At 44.3% G+C, this 18,960-nt stretch overlaps 2 protein-coding genes across 4 annotated transcripts in view; one reads left to right on the plus strand and one right to left on the minus strand.

The window, feature by feature from the left end:
• The window catches only part of LOC126392472 (collagen alpha-6(VI) chain-like), a 310,923-nt gene that overhangs the window by 156,111 nt on the left and 135,852 nt on the right, over window positions 1–18,960 (minus strand). The gene's annotated exons all lie outside the window — the stretch shown is intronic.
• creb3l4 (cAMP responsive element binding protein 3-like 4) lies at window positions 172–14,209 on the plus strand. 3 transcript variants are annotated; one of them, XR_007570086.1, is made up of 11 exons: window positions 172–357; window positions 4,086–4,229; window positions 4,315–4,570; window positions 5,540–5,664; window positions 5,756–5,845; window positions 7,137–7,243; window positions 7,475–7,543; window positions 8,317–8,401; window positions 8,742–8,835; window positions 9,064–10,827; window positions 13,718–14,209. XR_007570086.1 is itself a non-coding variant. In XM_050046354.1 (10 exons), the coding sequence occupies exons 2-10, from the start codon at window positions 4,089–4,091 to the stop codon at window positions 9,387–9,389; spliced, it is 1,293 nt and encodes a 430-aa protein (XP_049902311.1). In that variant the 5' UTR covers window positions 172–357; window positions 4,086–4,088; the 3' UTR covers window positions 9,390–14,209. The 3 variants fall into 3 exon arrangements, 2 of the variants coding, with proteins under 2 accessions (XP_049902311.1, XP_049902312.1); XM_050046354.1 differs by having other exon boundaries at window positions 9,064–14,209; XM_050046355.1 differs by having other exon boundaries at window positions 4,318–4,570; window positions 9,064–14,209.

Raw genomic sequence — 18,960 nt, forward strand, 5'->3', positions numbered from 1 at the left:
TTTTCAGCCTTCAGTTCATTTAAAAAGGACTGTATGTAAAAACACCCTAAAAGAAGTTTTACCTGTAACAGAAGTCTCTGCACAGTGACTCCTTCCTCCTCTGACAGCAGGTGGCGACATCTCCCTGTAATGTCCGACAGTAAATCCACCGAAGAAGAAGGAAGAGGCGGAGGAGGAAGCGGACTGGAGTCCGGACCTGGACGCGGAGCTGCCAGCTGGTCCCCAGATCCACCGTGAAGAGGAGAAAGACGCGTGTTGAGGTGTCTGTGCTGTCGGTCCTCCTGCAGCTGCGGAAAGGCCGCTCTGATGAACAACCACTGAGGAAGAGGAAGAAGAAGAAGAGTGTGTCAGCTCACAGTGAGTGTTCACAGTTCATGTGCAGTTTGCTCCTGTTGATCCGGCTGATCCAGGATCAGGCCTGAGAGCTGATGATACACAGCTCGTTAATAACCTCAGGACTCACATCAGTTAGGGACTGTTCTGTATTTATCACAGGAGGGAGGGGGGGGGGGGGGGGGGGGGGGCTTTATTTTTATTTTGACCCTCCCAAAGATACAGATATTGTTCCTTGAGCCTCCCTGAGTGACTCCCAGAAAACACATGACCCTCCCTCCACCTTAAATTAATTATATTTTTAAAACTTACCTTTTGATATTTGAACGTTGTTGAGTAAATATGTGTCTGGACAAAACCCTGTTTGGTCTGAGTCTGTGATATCTGGAATAATTTTCGGTGCTGCTTGATCATTTTTGGTCTAACATTATCAGTCAACACATTCTCACTGTGACCTCATCACATATCGATGTTGGTTATGGTCCACGTCCACATATGACGTCCAAGGTACCCTGGGTGTGTTGGTTGTTGACGTTCTGGGACACCGTGTCAACTTCAGCCTGTTACATGCATTGTCTGTTTTCAAAATACACTTCTGTTTTCACAGGAAATGTACAGTTTGCATACAGTCTCCTTCAAAATAAAAGCACTGCGTCGGTACAACCAGGTGAAAGTCGGTGTTTGTTGGACCCATCCATTCACTTCATACGCTTATTCACAACAGTTTAAAAATCTGAATTTCAGCGACCGATTCGCACCGCGATAGCCAATTGACTCTTCGCCAAGTCTCAGCCCTGGACGCTGAACAGCCAATCATAACGAAGCATTGGGCCGGATCAGACCAGGGTCTTGCAACAACACTGCTGTGCTTCATTGACTCTAATGCAATCACAGCGCTCCCAATTTATTAACTGTGTCTGTGTCAGAGTGCGCTCCCACTCACATCATCTTCCTCCACTGTCTAAAACAAGACAACAGAACGTGCTAGCTAATGTCTGTGGAGAATTGTTTTGCTTCCAGCTAAGCCCCGCCCACCAACAAATATCATACTAACAGTGAAAGGGTCTGTAGTTTCCTGTTGTTACACCTGGTCCCCAATCAACCGATAAATCACGATGCTTGTCCTTTTCTGTGGAGGCGTGCAAGAGAAACACAGTCTTCTTCACAAAGGTCACACATCACGACTGACTGAAATACAAACATCACTGTGTTAAGTCAAGTTTTCCTTTAAGGAGAAAACTTGTGCCACACGGTTCTTTGGCTTCATTCAGCAGCTGGAGAGATGAAATGCAACTAGAGTCCGCAGGATGTTGGATTCTGACCGTCAGTGTCATGCTTTAACCCCAAAGTTTGGCCTCTGAGTTTTCGGGGGTCTCGTTTCACTGAAGTGACGAAAAACAAGAACTTGTGATTCTTGTTTTTGTTGTTGTTAGAGTCCGGGAGGAAGTTTTGGAAGTGGAGAGGGAAAACTGGAAACACGTTTAGCAGCTTATCAGGTTTCTATTCAGTCAGACTGGTACGACCAGAGGCTAGGTGTGTGTGTGTGTGTGTGTGTGTGTGTGTGTGTGTGTCTGTGTCTGTGTGTGTGTGTGTCTGTGTGTGTCTGTGGGTGTGTGTTTGTGGGTGTGTACCCACCAGGATATCCTCCTCCAGACAGACTCTTTATTCTGCTGTTTGATTTGTTCACATGTTGGCTGTTACCGTAGGTGTGTGTGTGTGTGTGTGTGTGTGTGTGTGTGTTAAACTTAGATAAGGAAACAGTTACAGCTTTAAAATGCCTTTAAATAACAGAGAGAAATAAAACAATGAAAACACACAGTGACAATCCCTGAGCAGGTAAAACAATAAGTGTAAAATCAAAATTCAGAGGAAGTAAATAAATTATTTTTTGGTACAGTGAGCAGCAGAGACCTGACAGATCTACCAGAGACAGATCTTCATATTAACCTTATAGTCTGAGGCAAAACGATCAGTTATAAGATCTTTAAACTGATATTAAAACTAACTGGAAGTCATTACAGAGACTTTAAAACTTTTGTTGACCAGTTAAAACATCAGATTCATATGTTTTGTGTGCAGAAATCTTAATTTGCAAAGTAAAGAGTTTCTTTCTGTCTGAGAGTTAGGGCTGCAGGGATAAACCAGTCTTCAGGTATACAGCGATATAAAAGTTGACAGTTATCAGACCGTGTATATCTGCTTATCTATGATATTGAAAAAAATTCAACCGGATGATGACTCTCCTGTTTATTTTAGTTATTTTTAAAGGAAAGACTTTTTACACAAACTTCTATTAACAAAATACATTCAGGTTTCAGTTAAAGTATTAAAATGTTTGTTCCACCAAATATAACCCTTCTGTTTATATTCCTTTAAGGCCCATTCTGACTGATAATAATCTGAATATGGTGAAACAGTGATATGTTCTGTGAAGGTTACCAAACTGTGAAAATCTCATACCGTTGTAGAGCAGAGTATAAGGATAAAGTTGCATGAAAAGACTCGAGTAAAGTAGAAGTACCTCAAACCAGAGTCCCTTTACCGCAAAGCCTTAAAAAGTCTTAGGCTCTGATCACACAGAAAGCGAACCTTTTTTTTTTTAATGAATGAAGCTTTTTGCTCGCAGTTTTTGCGCTGCTACGCACCTCGTGGTTCTGCGCTCTTGGCACCTGGTGTTTTTGCCGGAGCGCTCTGAACTCCTCGAGTTGAAAAAACTTCAACTCAGAGCAGAAAAGCACCCACATCATCTTCGCTTTTTTGCCCATTGTCCAATCAGATGATTTGAGAGGCGGGCCTTCTGTGGTGGTCACAACAACAAGTTTACAGTTGGTAAACAATGGAGGAGAAACTGGTGGTAGTGGTTGCTGGATACTCAGAGCTATACGGCCTGATNCCTCTTTTTTAGGGTCCCATGTACCCACACAGATCTCTGTTTATCTGCTGACAGCCTCTCACCCTCAACCAGAGCTACAGACAGTACCCTCTGCCTCAACAATGTAGCAAGCATTTTTTTTTTTTTTATCAGTGGTATTCAATTAAAACAAGAGGGCAGTGCGGTGCGCCTCGTGTTTTTCACCCTGCAGAACGCTTTCTGTGTGATCAGGGCCTGAGAAGGCACTGAATTCGTTCTGAGTGCTGTATCGAAGGCAGCTAGACGTACTTGAGTTTCTCGAGGACGTTTCACCTCTCCTCCAAGAGGCCTCTTCAGTTCTGAATTGGCGTTCTGACCTGACCTGAAGAAGCCTCATGGATCCAGACGTTTGATTTAATCATCAGCGCATTTCTGATTTCTTTCTCTGGTGCCTCCATCTTTGTTTTGATGAACTTCCTGCCAAATGCGACTGACTGAGACCTCTGCTGACCTCATCAAGAAAAACACCAGCACCATCTAGTGGACAGAAAAGGCAACTGACTATCATTCTAGTACCAAAAGTTGTCTTAAAATCTGTATTTGTAAAAATTCATAATGTGTATAATAAACGATGGATGTTTGTTGTCTGTGTATCGATAAAATATCTCCACACAAAATATCGCGATACTGTGCTGTATACATTTTTCCCCTGCTCCTAGTGTCTGAACATGGGGACAAATAATTGGTCTTAAATTTCATCCTGAGTGGAATTGAAAGTCTTAAAAGTCTTAAATCTAACTTGCCTTCATCTGTAGGAACCTGTCATATACTTGAGTAAATGTGTTACGTAGTGTTTGTTGTGGAGGACAGAGTCAGACTGGGTTGTTTGATGTGTCATCAGGTCATGGACGCAGAGAGCGGTGAGCTGTTTGTGGGCGGTGTGGCAGCAGACAGCTGGCAGCTCGACGCTCCTTTCTCCTGCTCCGACCTCATCTACAGCGGCTCAGAGAAACCCCTGCAGGACTGGGCGGTGGACCCCGACTGTGTGAGTCTGCGCTCTAGCATGAGTGTGTCATGGGTGGTGCAGGTGAGGTCACCTGATGCAGCGTGTCCTGTTTGTTCTCCCTCAGAAGCTGAATGACAGCGAATCAGAGGACGTCCTTCACGGCGTCGACCCGAACGAGGTGTTTCCCAGCGGGCCTCCTGCAGAGTCCTCGTCTGAGAGCGACAGCGGCATCTCTGAGGACCCCGTGGTCGAGAGTCCCGTCACTACGGCAACCAGCCAGCCAGCCCCGGCGACCATCTACCAGGTGGTTTATGACATCAGCAGCCTGGGTGGAGTCAAGGCTGAACCTGGACCAGAGAACATCATCTCCATAGAGCTCGGTGTGTGATGGTGTCTATAATCACCTGAAAATAAGAATCATTGTGTTTTGGTTACCCTAGAATGGGCTGTTGATACCTCCATACAAGTCTTCTTTCAGGGAGTCCACCATGTTGTTTCTACAGTAGCCCAGAAAGGACAAACCCAAACCCTGGCTCTAGATAGAGCCATGTCGTATTTTCACATTGCAGAAAAAAAAGTTTTTGAAAGATCTAATCTGTGATCCACATCATATCTAAATCTGATTTAGTAAAAGGTTTGAGTTTATCAAATGTATTTACATGAGCTCTGGGTAGTGACCGAAAGAACGAGGTCGCAGATACAAGCAGCTGAAATGAGTTTCCTCTGTAGGGTGTCTGGGCTCAGCCTTAGAGATAGGGGGAGGAGTCAGACATCTGGAGGGAGCTCGGAGTAGAGCCGCTGCTCCTCCATGTTGAGGTGGTTCAACATCTGATCAGGATCCTCCTGGGCGCCTCCTGTTAGAGGTGTTCTGGGCACGTCTCACTGGTAGGAGGCCCCGGGGCAGACCCAGAACACACTGGAGGGATTACATATCTCATCTGGCCTGGGAACACCTCGGGGTCCTCCAGGAGGAGCTGGGAAGCGTTGCTGGGGAGAGAGACGTCTGGGGTGCTTTGCTTGGCCTTTGCCTTTGCTAGGCAGATGAAAATGGATGTAAGTTTTGGAAACCATTTGATATTCAAGGAAGAAAAAAAAAATTTGTAATAAAGAAATTTTTATTAACTCTCAGAAAGATATTACGTATTGCTCGGCTGTCGGTATCTCGGTGTCAGATCTTTTTAAGAACATTTCAAATGTGAGGAAATACAAAATTAACTCACATGTTCAGACACTTACGTCACTCACCTGATTAACTGTTGCTCTTATTAGTTCATTCCAAACATGGACATCTTGATCCTGACCTTGATGGTGTTAGCAGTAACCGTGATGTCACTTCCTGTCCCGTGCAGATGAGTGGAGCTCTCAGGTGTTGTTTTCGGACTCATGCATCGTGAACGAGCTGCCCGTGGTCTCTGCAGCACGCCTCGATGGCAGTTTGACTGCCGCCAGCCCTCCCAGCCCCGACGGTGAACTGGTGAGGCCTGTTTGTTTTTTTTAGCACTTCCTGCTGACAGTCAGGAGTCAAGGTTTGACCTGGAGGACTGACTCTTCTTCTACTGTTGCAGCTGTACCCAGAGCTCCAGCTGACCGAGGAGGAACAGAAGCTGCTGTCACAGGAAGGAGTTTCTCTGCCCAACAACCTTCCCCTCACCAAGGTCAGACACTAAAACACTCAGAGAGAAACTCAGAAGCTGTTTAAATCTCGAAAAGTCGACGTTTAGGAGGTTTTCACTGCAGAATGAGTCACACGACAGCAACAACTGATCTGTTCAGCACACATAAAATATTTTTGTGCCAGATTTAATTTTGATAAGACTGTAAGAGACGCTGACTGCGACTCTAGTTAGAGCTACTGTGCAGCTGATGGATCAGCTGACTGATGGAAGGGAGTCAGCTGATAGATCACATGATTCCTTTATATGCAACCAATTGTTGAGTCTCATTCATGGCGCCCTATTTAAACTGCTCTGTCCTGCCTACTGTTGCTGCTTCCTCTGCAAGCCACTTTGCAACCTGCCTCCACCCCAGCTCCTCCTTTTCATGCTGTGTCTGACTTATCAATGTCACTTCTGTTTGTCATTAATGCTGCTCTGTTCTGTTCCCGGGGGTCTTTGCTGCTGCTCTCTCTGCCTTAGGCTTTTTCTGTAGGCGCATGGAAGGGCAGGGAGGTGTGCTCTCTCCGCCATAGGCTCCCTGCACACACTGAGTCTGTTTTTTTCATCTGAAATTGTTGCACGTCTATAAATAAATACGACCTCACATTGTGTCAGTCACGTTTGCACACTGAGTCTGAAATTTTCGTCTGTCATTTCAGTTTTAAGAATAGGTTAAATTTTCTGTGTTTTTCGCATCCGTCAGAGCCTTTAGAGACGTTGACCAAGAATCAGTGAAGAAAATGCAGTGATGGGACACAGCTGTGACAAGACAGCGGCTCAACAGGTCAGATAGTAATATTCAGGTGGATGATGATGATGAAGAGGAGGAGGAAAGCTCCGCCCCTTCATGCAGCTGTGGTGCCAAATGAAAGACAGGGAGGGAGTGATGTCAGTCAGAGAGGTGACTTCAGTGGAGAGAGGCAAAGGAGGAACCACAATGAATAGAACAATAAAATGCGTCAGAATCAGTGCGTGAGGTTTCTCTGTGCAAAGGCCTTTAGGCTTTCCATGTAGGCACTTGGAAGAGGCTGTCTGGGTAGGCGCGAAGAAAGGCAGAGTGGGCCCAGAACAGGTCCATACCACCAAATATGATACTGCAAATGGAAATAAAATCTTCTTTGACCAAATATAGGTATCGTCATTATCCCCACAGTGAATGTAGCCAGGGGTTGGAGGGTCAGTTCTGCCTGTTTTTTTTAAAACAAATATTTTTTATTCAATCAGGAACTTGCAGTGATGATGGGATAACCAAGGAGCCTTGTGTTTATTTTGAACGAACTTTTATTTGCAGGCCGAGGAGAGAATCCTGAAGAGAGTTCGGAGAAAAATCCGTAACAAGCAGTCGGCTCAGGACAGCCGGCGGAGGAGGAAGGAGTACATCGATGGGCTGGAGAGCAGGTAGGATGAAATCTCACGTCAGAGCTGAGACGGTCGGCGGATTAATCAGAAATGTATTTGTTAATCAGCGTCTCAGATTGTTTTAATCTTTACTGAAAGTAGATTAAATATCTGCAGATGTTCTGCTGCTGGTGAGACAAAACAAGTCGGTTCAATACGAGTTAAGATAATCTGTGTGTGTGTGTGTGTGTGTGTGTGTGTGTGTGTGTGTGTGTGTGTGTGTTTTAACAGGGCAGCAGCTTGCTCAGCACAGAACAAGGAGCTGCAGAGGACGGTGGAGCAGCTGGAGAAACGAAACATGTACGACCACGTTTATTATTGATTATTGATTGTTTACTGATCGATGAGAGAATTCATTGAAGGATCAGTTTAAGAAGCCCCCCTGAAATCTCTGCGAAGACAAAAGTCAGACCAAAAATTGTGCCTCTGTGAAAACTGTCCAACAGGTTTGATATGAAGTCAAACACTGGGGTGGTGTACCGAATTTCACCACCAGGTGTCGCACTTGACTCAGCAGCCTGTTGACAGTGGAACATGATGACAAACACTGGTTCAGCCTTTTGAAATAAATTCGAACAGGTGAAAGTTCAAACATCAGACCGGTCCGGGGAAACAGGAAATGGATCCAACTCTGAGTCTGTGTCTCAGACAGTCTGATCAATCAAGTGCTACAGCGGCAGAGGACACTGTTGTCTACTTCTTCTTTCAGTTGTCTTCAGACATCATGTTAAACCTCGCCCTCTCAGTCTACAGTGATGATAATGAAGTAGAATCCGTCTAACAGCCTGACGTCTCTGCAGCTGTCGACAGTCTGGTTGTTCTCGTTGTTTTGGCTTTTTAAACTTTACACATTTACACATTCAGTGGAGCCTGATGAACCTCCTCACTGTGTCCTTTACATTTCTCTTCAGGTCACATTTGAGTTTCGGGGTATTTATGTGATTATTTGAGATGTAAAAAATAAACCTGAAAAACCTGAAGTCAGTTTCATGTTGGCTTTGACAAGTCTGAGCTCAGATTACTGTTAACAGAAATAAAAGTTAACACATGTTGCTTGTGTTTGTGGCGTTCAGGTCTCTGCTGGCGCAGCTGCAACAACTTCAGTGTCTGATCAAACAGACGGTCAGTAAAGGAGCCCAGACCAGCACCTGCTTACTGGTAGGTGTGTGTGTGTGTGTTCTCTCGTGTGACATCACCACTGGTTCCAGCTCTCATTTTTTGGATAGAGTAGTAAAATCAGGAATTATTACGCAGCATCACCGTTGCCTGTCTGTATGTAACAAAAACTACCAAAGAAAAAATTGAACAATTTTAATAGTTGATTTATAGTCATAGAATAAGTATACAATACTGTTATAGATGCTATTGCTGCTAGAGGTTTTAAGAATTAAACTGTTTATTATATATTCTTATTTCTTATAAAATTGGAGCCACCTGACTCTGAATACACGACCGCCGTGTGCGTCAGTGTTCATTAACTGTGTGTTTGTGTCCTCAGATCATCCTGGTCTCTCTGGGTCTCATCATCATGCCAAGTTTCAGTCCGTTCAGCCGCAGCTCATCTGCTGACGACGACTACAGACCCACAGGAGGTCAGTCGCTTTCCACGTCACTTCCTGTTGATTATATCAAAGCTCCAGTGTGTAGCATTTACAGGGATGTATTGGCAGAAGTGTGTTTGAAAATAAAAAACTCCTCATACCAAACGTTTATTTGTAACAAAGACTTTCTACAACCTGAACGTATCAAAGTCCTCTCACGAGACGTCAAACTTTGTGGCAGCAGATTAGTCGAAATAATCTATTCTTTGATCTCTCCAGTTATTTCCAGGAACATCCTCACAGACCCCGCCTCCTCCCAGCCGACAGCAGAGGATGCAGACGCTCCAGCTGCCGAGTCCGACTCCGCGTCACTGCCCTCTGAACTCAGCCAATCAGGACCTCCCGATGGCGCCCCCATCCTCCAAGAACCAATAGAAAACCCTGAAAATCCAGGCATCGATGGGACGGCTCAGCAGTCGAGCCAATCGGGGAACAGCTCAGCTCTTGTTGCCGGGCAGACTGAGCCGCTGGCGCTCGGTCTGAGGTCGACGGCGGGGAAAGGACGCCATGATCCCGCCAAACCTGCACACGCTGACGAGATGTAGACAGACTTAAAGGATTGGTTTGATATTTTGGGAAATATGCTTACTTGCTTTTTCGTTGAGAGTTAGATAAGAAATTCAAAACCCTCTGTGCGATAAATATGAAGCTAGTGCTTAGCTTACCTTAGCTTAGCTTAGCTTAGTTTAGCTTAGCACAAAGACTGTAAACAGGGGGAAACAGCTAGCCTGGCTCTGTCCAAAGATAACAAAACCCACCTACAAACACCGCTAACACCGGTTCAGACTACACGACAGTCACTACGTCACATTAGGCGATTGTGGAGTCATAACATCTTGTCGTGACTTTGCTGACAGACATGACACACTACACATTGGTGCACGACCAATTATCCCTGGTCGTCTTTCAGGATGTGCATGATGACATTGGATTATTCTTGTCCTATTTTAAGTATTATTTCACTCACTATGGCTGTTCATGTCCCAGACAAAATGTTACTGTAGTGAAAGAGCCACCAGGTGGGAGGAGCTACATTTGAAGTGCTGCATGCAAAGAAAATCAAACCTGCCAGACTTTCTGCTGGGACGTTGTGATGCATCCCAGAGACGGCGTCCATTGCTGCTGCTATGACACACCACAAATTATCGCGTATAACATTCATTAGCATTCACGATCCGAGCCTACACTGTACGACGCTGCGAATTTGGCTAATACCGTGTAGTATGAGCTCGTTATAAAGCTCAGTGGTTCATATGTTAAAAACCTAAAGTATGACATTGCCAAGTTGTGGTTTTACAGCGGGTTTTGAGCCGGCTAACAGTTTCCCCCTGTTTCCATTCTTTGTGCTAAGCTACGCTAACTGTCTGCTGGCTGTAGCTTCATATTTACTTCGCTTACCATACAGTCACGTGAGTAGCAAAGATCCTCTCATGTAACTCTTGGAAGGAGAGGAAAGAGGCGTATTTCCTAAAATGTTAAACTGAAGCTTTAAACATTTTCAAGCTGAACATCAGCCTGGCTTTTATTCTTGCAGCCGCTCTGACTATGTGTCCTGCTAACTTTGCACTCAGCACCTTCATCCTAGAGATTCGAGAGACACAGACTCAAGTAACAAAAGTGAAAAGTGGAGAAGCAGCACAAACTTTTTTTGCCAGCTAACCAAACCATCTCACAGCTTTTGTCTTAACAGTCACGTTACGTTACGGATGGACAGTCACAGAGTTTCTGCCTTTAAGTGGAATCCAGACTGGAGTCTACCTCTGCATGGACTCCAGATGGCACTGTTCAGAGCAGGAGGCGTCTTTGAGTCACTGGCAAGGAGGTTAAAAAGAGGAGATGGCATCTTATCATCGGGGTACGACACACGCAGGATCTGTGGATTCACATGTGAGAACAGTTTGTTTTTGGACGGTTGTGATGGAACTCCAGGATCCTGTTCAGCTCACAGCTCACCTGAGATGGATCCAGTGTTAAGTCATCCAAGTAATGAAATGCCAGTGGTACTTTGAAACGTAAAGATCCAGTGTGTCCAATATTTTCTTCAGTGTATAATCAAAAATAAGAATTGTTGTGTTTTTATGACCTTAGAATGAGACGTTTACAGAGCAGGTCCTCGTCCACAGTCTGCCATGTTTCTACAGTAGCCCAGAACAGACACATCAAACACTGGCTCTAGTTGGGGCCATTCGGGTATTCACGTCAGCAACCGTAGTTCTCCGACACGCTTGGCACACCGAAGAAGTTTCAGCTCTGGAACCTCACCACTAGATGCCACTAAATCCTCCACACTGGACCTTTAATTGATGAAATAGAAAGATAATCAGTAATGAAATTCATTATTAGTTTCAGCCTTGATCGCTCATGAAATCCTAAACACTGTCTGTGTTTGATTTGAGCTGTTCCTGTTGGTTCGCTTACAAGTCGTTCGTACAGATGAATGTTGATACAACAGGGCTGGTGGCAGGTTTGAATTATATCCATGATAATAACTTATTTTTCGCTTCTAAAGGGATTTTTTTCAGACAGATTCTGGATGTTTTTAAGGGCCTGTTGACTCTGGTGTAACATTGAATAACCCCAAACTTCCTTCTGTTCTTCAGCCTTTGTGGTCTTTTAAGATCCACAGTGGTGTGAACTCAACATCGTATACTGCACATACTGATCTTGTTTAATCAGTGACTATGAAATTAAGGGTGAATAAAGTAATGTCACTCAGTATGTTTACATGACACTTGAAAAAAAAACAAATTATTGCCTTAATCCGACTATAACTGGACAACTGAAGTGCATGTAAACGCGTTACTCCGACTAATATCGGAGTTCTCCAGCTCCAATTAAGACACCCAGATAATGTGATTGGAATTTGATTTTCTCCGGCATGTATATGCCTTAATCAGAGTTAAACTAGACAATGCATGTGCGCATGCTCCACACCCCCCGCGACATGCTGTTGTTGTAGCCCTCTGTTACAAGACACCTAACGTTATGCCTGACTCGTTACCTGACACTCCTAACGCTGGTAACTGTAACCTTTAAGCTTCGTTATTTCCCTGCGGTGTGTAGTTGGACTTGAACGTATGCCTCACTTACCTAATGTGTGTAGATCTCTGAGCTGTCTAGGGGGTAAATAGGTTACTCACCCTTCGTCAGACCCGACCGTTACTGTAGGCGGCCACCCCAACCTGATGCTTCGGGCGTCCCCTCCGGTCGACGGCCAGGCTGGGCCAGCACAAGCAGCGTTGTTGTGATTTTAGTTCATGAACGCGACCCCAGGTCAGGTGAGGTGTGTAGTGGCGTTCCCGGATCGGTGGATTTTGTCTCTGGATTTCTGAATGTCTGTCGGAATCTTTTGCAGAAATGTGGCGTGGCAGTCTGTCGGCGTCTCCAGCAGCCGGCCTCGACTCCAATCAACCGCCACCTTTTCAGGTCTGTGAGCTCCTAGGAAGGGGAGTTACCCAATACCCCAAGTGGAACATCAGCCTCTCCCTGCTTCCTAACTCCACCCCTAACCATACACCTAGGCCTCCTAATTATGTGCCATAACACTCTCCAACAGCATACGGCGTTCTTATCTGCCTCTCGAAATCACCATGACCACGAGGGATAGCGTGCACCTTATCTGCACAATCAGTAACGCGTACATTACGTACGAGATGAACAAAGCTGTACGATTATCCATCTTGCTGTTGTTCGAAAATGCCGGTTTGCCGCCTGACTCCAGTTGTTTATTATTAAGTGACGTAATAGGTCAACCGGAAAGGGGGCCGTATTAACCCGCTGAAATGACGCATATCGCCACCTAGTGTTGAGGAGGAGGACACGTTCCCGTCAGTAATTCGATTTTCTCAGTTGCATGTAAACTGGGACAAGGACAGAAGTCCGATTAGACGCCAAAATCGAACTTTGAGCATAGCTCGATTAAGCTGTGCATGTAAACATACTGACTGTAACGTAACTTTATTTTATCCAGAGAAGGTTGGCTGAGCTTGTTTTCACATTAATATACAGCAGTTTATTCAGTTAGGTGTTACGTGCCTTGTTCCAGGGTGCTGATGCCCCTTATCCACCAACACAGATGGTTTCTGTTCCAGTTTCCACGTCTAATTTGAACCGTTCAGAGCATTTCAGCCAGAAATAAAAATATTTAGAGCCAAAATGTTCGTTCTCAGGTAGAACCAAAAAATAGCAGATTTTCCTTGACCTGAAGTGTGAACCGTGACACATTCTCACTCCGACGTCGTCACATATTGACGATTGCTCACCGACTTTCTGCCTTGAGATATGACGTCCAAGGTACTCTGGGTGTGTTAGTTGTTGACGTTCTGGGACGCCGTGTCAACCTCAGCCTGTTACATTTGTAGTGGTTTATAATGCATATCATACATTTATTTATATAAGTGCAACTTACAGTCCTTTGGGAAGTGAACACCGGCATCCCAGGGGAAAGTCGGTGGTTATTGGATCCATCCACCCTACGCGGACTTTCACCTGCCTAACTTAGGTTGTTGTCCTGCTGTATTTCCCCCTGATGCTCGGTGCTGTAACACGATAACAGCGACCAGCTGCGTGTCATGCCAATGTAAAAGGACAGCTTATTTTTGTCAGATGCCAGAAGTCACTGACCAAGTGTCTGTATTCAATGACTTCAGTGTGAGACCAGGTTGACCGTGATGACACCAGCGGGCGTGTCATATTTACAGGTTGGAAAAAGATGATAGAATCGTGCACGTAACAGTCCTCTACGTCTTCTAACAGTTGGTCCGTGCTTATTTTTGGATATGAACAAACACCTGCAGCTGATAACAGCTCGCAGGTAATCGATGTGATACGCCATCTTGCTACAACTGTTTCCTTCTGTTGTTCTGTTGTGCAGCGCCCTCCATTAATGATGCGTCCTTGATTCCTCGGCTCACCCTGAGGCGTAGGCTGGTCGTCGAGGTAGCAACAAGGTCCCAAGAATCCCGAACAGCAGCGGTTAAAGAAGCAGAGCTGGTGGAAGAGGGGTGTGAGTGTAGCTCCTAAAACACTCAGTTTTGGCATTTTGTAAATAATGTTGGATATATTGAACAACAGTTTTCTTTGTATGAGGGATGTTTGAGTCTAATTATAACTGGTTTTTTTTAACAGATTAATTATTGGTTGCTTCTTTTGGGAAACAAGTGGGTTGGATTAATTTATTTAGGGGCTGCTTTAGAAACAGCCTGGACCCAAGATAAGATCAGATAAAACCATAACTTTATTATCTTATTGATACCACTGCAGTGGAGTGACACCTCTCTGTCTCACAGCTTTCTTATGTTTGTCATTCATCTGCTAACACACTTTATTTGTTGTTATTTCTTTATTAATAAAAGGGAAACAATCAGTGGAGTCTGATTTTTTTTTAATTATTATTCACTCATGAGACGTGCAGCTCTGCAACATTGTTTACCAGTTCACTTGATGTTTGCTCATCAATTATGATCTTTAGCTTCAGGATGCCGCAACCGGTTCTCGTCCCAACTCCTCACATACATTACTGCCACTTTTTCAGTGCTGTTCACGTCTACATATTACATGCTAGGTATCTTCCTGTGTTTCTTGTTGACGTTACTGGATGGCGTGTCAGTTTACGCTGTGCAACAAGCACGTGGTGAGGTTTCCAAAAAAACATCATGGTTTGGTTCTACATTCATACTGGAAGTGAACACCGGGCTCATGGGTGAAAGTTCGGAGTTTGTTGGACCCTTCCACCTCCCCACACACTCTATAGGGACTTACCAGCTCCTTATATTACGTCGTTACCGGCAGTGTTTCAAACTGAGGCTGTCCAGCAGCGTATATAACTGCCATGACAAGTGCTATGTCACGGCCGGTGGATTCAAACCAAGAACCCTCTTGCTGTGAGGCGACAGTGCGAACCACTTTTAAGCATCTTGAAAATGATGCACACTTTGTTCCTGAATCCTCCGACTGATCATACTTTCTTTTTCTCTGTATGTTTGTACCCTTGTTTATCTTTATTTTTCTATGTAATCATACTCAAATACTGTCATTCTGTTCATATTTACTATATACTAGTCCATACCCATTGGTAGCTTTGTCACCTTCTACCTATGGCAGTCTTCAATGCCTATGTGCAGTTTCACATAGATTGACCACGTCAGTGAGTAGAAAAATGTGGGACAGACAGAATGACACACTGACAGTTTCCGTGATTATGTACAGCATACCATACCATGACTTAGTCATACCAAACATTAGAAACAACACCAACATTGGTCCACAGGGGGAGCCACAGCGATCGGTCGCATTTTAGCCATTTTGAAGCATTTTTCTGTTGTTATAGCGCCACCCAGTTGCCAATTAGAGTTAAATTTCTCCAGTCACCTTGAGGCGTCCTGTTCTACATATCTACCAAGTTTAGTAAAAATCCATATGGCGGTTAGGCCTAGATAAGAAATGAGCTCTCTAGCGCCCCCATTTTGTTTGATGGGGTCAATAATGGAGGGGTCCCCTCAGATTATGTGTGGTCATATGCCTACAAAGTTGCGTGGTGATGGGTGAAACCCTTGAGATGTTATACACCTTTATGTGATGAGCCACGCCCTCCGCAATATTCATTGCCTTATAGAAGCTCAGTTTTAGTAAGTTTTCCAACTTTTGCCAAGAGGGAACTTTAGATATTGGTCCCTAGATTATGTTCACCCAGTTTCATGCAGATCGCTCAAACTTCCTAGGAAGAGATCCATTTGAAGTGTTTTTCAAAAAATTCAAAATGGCGGAAAATCTATATAAGCGGAAGTTATGGGTTCTTGAGGCAAATGTGTTCCTCATGAGGAGAGGCATCTCTGTGCAAAGTTTCATGTCTCTACGACATACGGGGCATGAGATATGCCCATTCAAAGTTTGACATTTCAATCAGTTGCTATAGCGCCCCCCTTTGGCCAATTGATGTAATATTGCTTCATTGGCATCCTCCCATGACCCTCTACCACTGTGCCAAATTTCACATGGATTGACCAAGTCAGTGAGGAGAAAAACATGGAACAGACACACACACAGAGTTTTCGTCATTATATAGTAAGTTGCCATTGACGTTTGGGTTTGGTTTGGCCAAATATTTTCCTGCCTCTCTTCTTCCATAGTTTTAGTGCCATTCTCCACCTGTCCATCAGGTGTCCTCAGACTTTCCTCCTTCTGCTCACCTGTGTCTCGTCTCTCAATCAGTCATCAGTATTTAAACAGACCCATTTGCACATGCTCAGGACAGACCGTCCATGTTGCTCATGTCTTTGTTTCCCAGCCACCTGAAGCTGAAGCCTTCACCCTGAAACCTGAACCAGCACCGTCCGCTCTCTGCTCCTCCTCCTCCTGTCGTCTCCCACTCACCTGACTGATGACAGCAGGTAAGATGAAATAGACCTCCCCCTTTTTATTTAATATAATTCTGACCTTAACTACTGAATTTGAATTTCAGTATTGTTTTGTGTTCTTGGAGCACGATTAGCAGCTGTTTGGCTCATGATCATAGGAGAACCTATTTTGGTGCTACATGGCGACCATCTTTAAAGCTCCTGTACAGCATCTTTGTCACATTGTGCCACATAGATCCATTAGAGGGGCCGTGCATTACAGATAGAGCCTGGATTATTTTGTGGTTATTCAACCAGGAACTGAGATCTTAAATGATCCCTTTCTGTCTGAATTATCTTCTGACGTGAGACTGATCTGAACCGAGGAGTTTCATCTGCTGATGACTCATATTTAAACAATTAAACTGCTCTCTGTCTGAAAGTGAACGTTTTGTCTCTGGATTTCAGGAAGAAATATAGAAACTATTCGAACACTTCATGTTGTTGAACCTTATTGAACCAGCGCACAGACATGAACTCACAGGCCTCATCATGTTGGACTTTCTGGCACTAAAATCTCCTCCCCACTTACATTTTTCTCTCCACACAGACAGATTGAAATCAGTCCTGCTGAGCCTTCGTTAATCAGAGCAGCAGGCGTGTTCCTCTGCACACGGGGAGCTTTTTGAATATTCAGATCGTTTTGTGTTGAATAATTGAAAAGAAGAACCTGAAGGGGGGGCACGTCCTCTTCCTGCTGAAATGGCATCGACACAGAGGAGGCACAGAAATACTGCTGATTACAGATGGATGGATGAAACGTGGATATCAGACGGATAAATGAAGCAAACTAACGCAAACATACAGAGACTTGAAGATTCATTATTTTGATTTAATATCATGCCATTTAAAAATGCAGCAGTGATATAAACAGACTGGTTTCACAGTCACGCTTTGGTCTGATATGTGTATGACATATCGAATGTTATGATGAACACCAAACCTTAGAGTAATTGTTCCTCGAACTATGGTACGTGCACTGCCGGATCTACGCAAGCTCCCTCTAGTGGTGCACAGAGGAATCTCTGAATTATTTAATAATATCAAAAACAATAACTTAATTTAAATATATAATGCTATCAAATACAGCAACGAGTCAAATGAAAATGCTTTCACTATGAGAACCCTGAAATATAATTTAAAATACATTTTCCTTTCCTTTAATATTTTTGTTTCGATGTCAGCCTGCTACAGTCACGTTCATTAACACAGCGCGTGCAAACCAACCGCCGAAAAAAATGTTTGCATTGTACGTGTCTGCAAACCTGTACTTTTTACTGCTCTACATTTGTCTGACAGATGAAAACCATGTATCTCCAGATGTGCTGCTCTTGAGTGTTTGTGACAAACTGGAGGATGAAGTGTTCCTTTACGTGTTGATAAGATGAATACTTCCTTCCGTGCTGCCGTAGCTGAATAAACATATATAACCTGTGATCACTGAGATGTTGAAGCGTCCCTTTGACACCATCCTGACAGTACTCAACGTCACTGCTGATCTGCTCTCGTCCAAAGGCCTCCACGCCTAAATGCCAGAGAGATGATGTAGTGTCTGTGACTAACAGATGTCTGCAGGTAATCTGTCCACAGCTGTCACTGTCATGGCAACACACCTGTAACCCTTCCCCACGCTTTCCTCTAAATCAGCCCTGCAGGTTGCTGAAATGTCCTTGTCGACAGTCAGTGTCTTTCAGATTGCCTGCAGGTACAATCGATCTGAGTCTGACAACAAAAGCTCTTTGTTTGACTAAACGTGTCGAGGAAGTTAAAATCTTTGTCTCCTTTAGTTCAGTGAAGGAAGAGTTAAAGCTGAGGTTGGCAGTTTAGTTTTTGCGTCAATGACCTTAAAAATCCCGTAGTTGACTGAGCATAAGGCCCTGTGTCCACCAACGCGTTTGTTCCCCAGCTCCAAACGCCAGGCGCTCCTCAGGAGACGCCCAGCTGGGAGTATTTGGAGACATTTTTTCAGCTGTTTGGAGCCACGGTTGCAGATTCATTTTATTTCCGACGACTAACTTGACATCGCAGTTTAGCTGACAACTAATCATGGACGTATGCGCAGGCTCAGCTCAGTCGGCAGAAGAAAATGTAGGCATTGTACATTACTGCAAATCATAGCTACGTTCCATTAGCACGCCTTACACATGTTATATCAATGTTCTTCATGATGGAGTATATGAGCTGACTGTTGTCTGGAGGCTGAGGGGATGGTGGATGGTGGGACACCTCGGCGAGACGCCTCTCAAGCTGCAGACCACTGTTTGAGGACAACAAATAACAAAACCAGGTGTTTCTCATTTTGTGCCCCTTTGTGGTTGATTTTGTTTGCCTTTCTGGTCATTTTGTGTCCTTTTGCGATTGATTTTTTGTGTCTTTTTTGGTGGCGTTCTTTTGCGATTGATTTTTTGTGTCTTTTTTGGTGGCGTTGTGTCTCTTTTGTGGTCATTTTGTGTCCCCTTGTGATCATTTTGTGTCCCTTTGTGATCATTTTGTGTCCCTTTCTGGTCATTTTGTGTCCCTTTGTGGTTGATTTTTTTTTTGTCCCTTTGTAATAATTTTGTGTCTTTGGGGTCATTTTGTGTGTCTCTGTTGTCATTTTGTGTCCCTTTTTGTGGTTGATTTTGTGTCCCTTTGTGATCATTTTGTGTCCCTTTCTGGTCATTTTGTGTCCCTTTGTGGTTGATTTTTTTTTTGTCCCTTTGTAATAATTTTGTGTCTTTGG

Source organism: Epinephelus moara, chromosome 6, assembly GCF_006386435.1.
Source record: "Epinephelus moara isolate mb chromosome 6, YSFRI_EMoa_1.0, whole genome shotgun sequence".
Classification (NCBI taxonomy): domain Eukaryota; kingdom Metazoa; phylum Chordata; class Actinopteri; order Perciformes; family Serranidae; genus Epinephelus; species Epinephelus moara.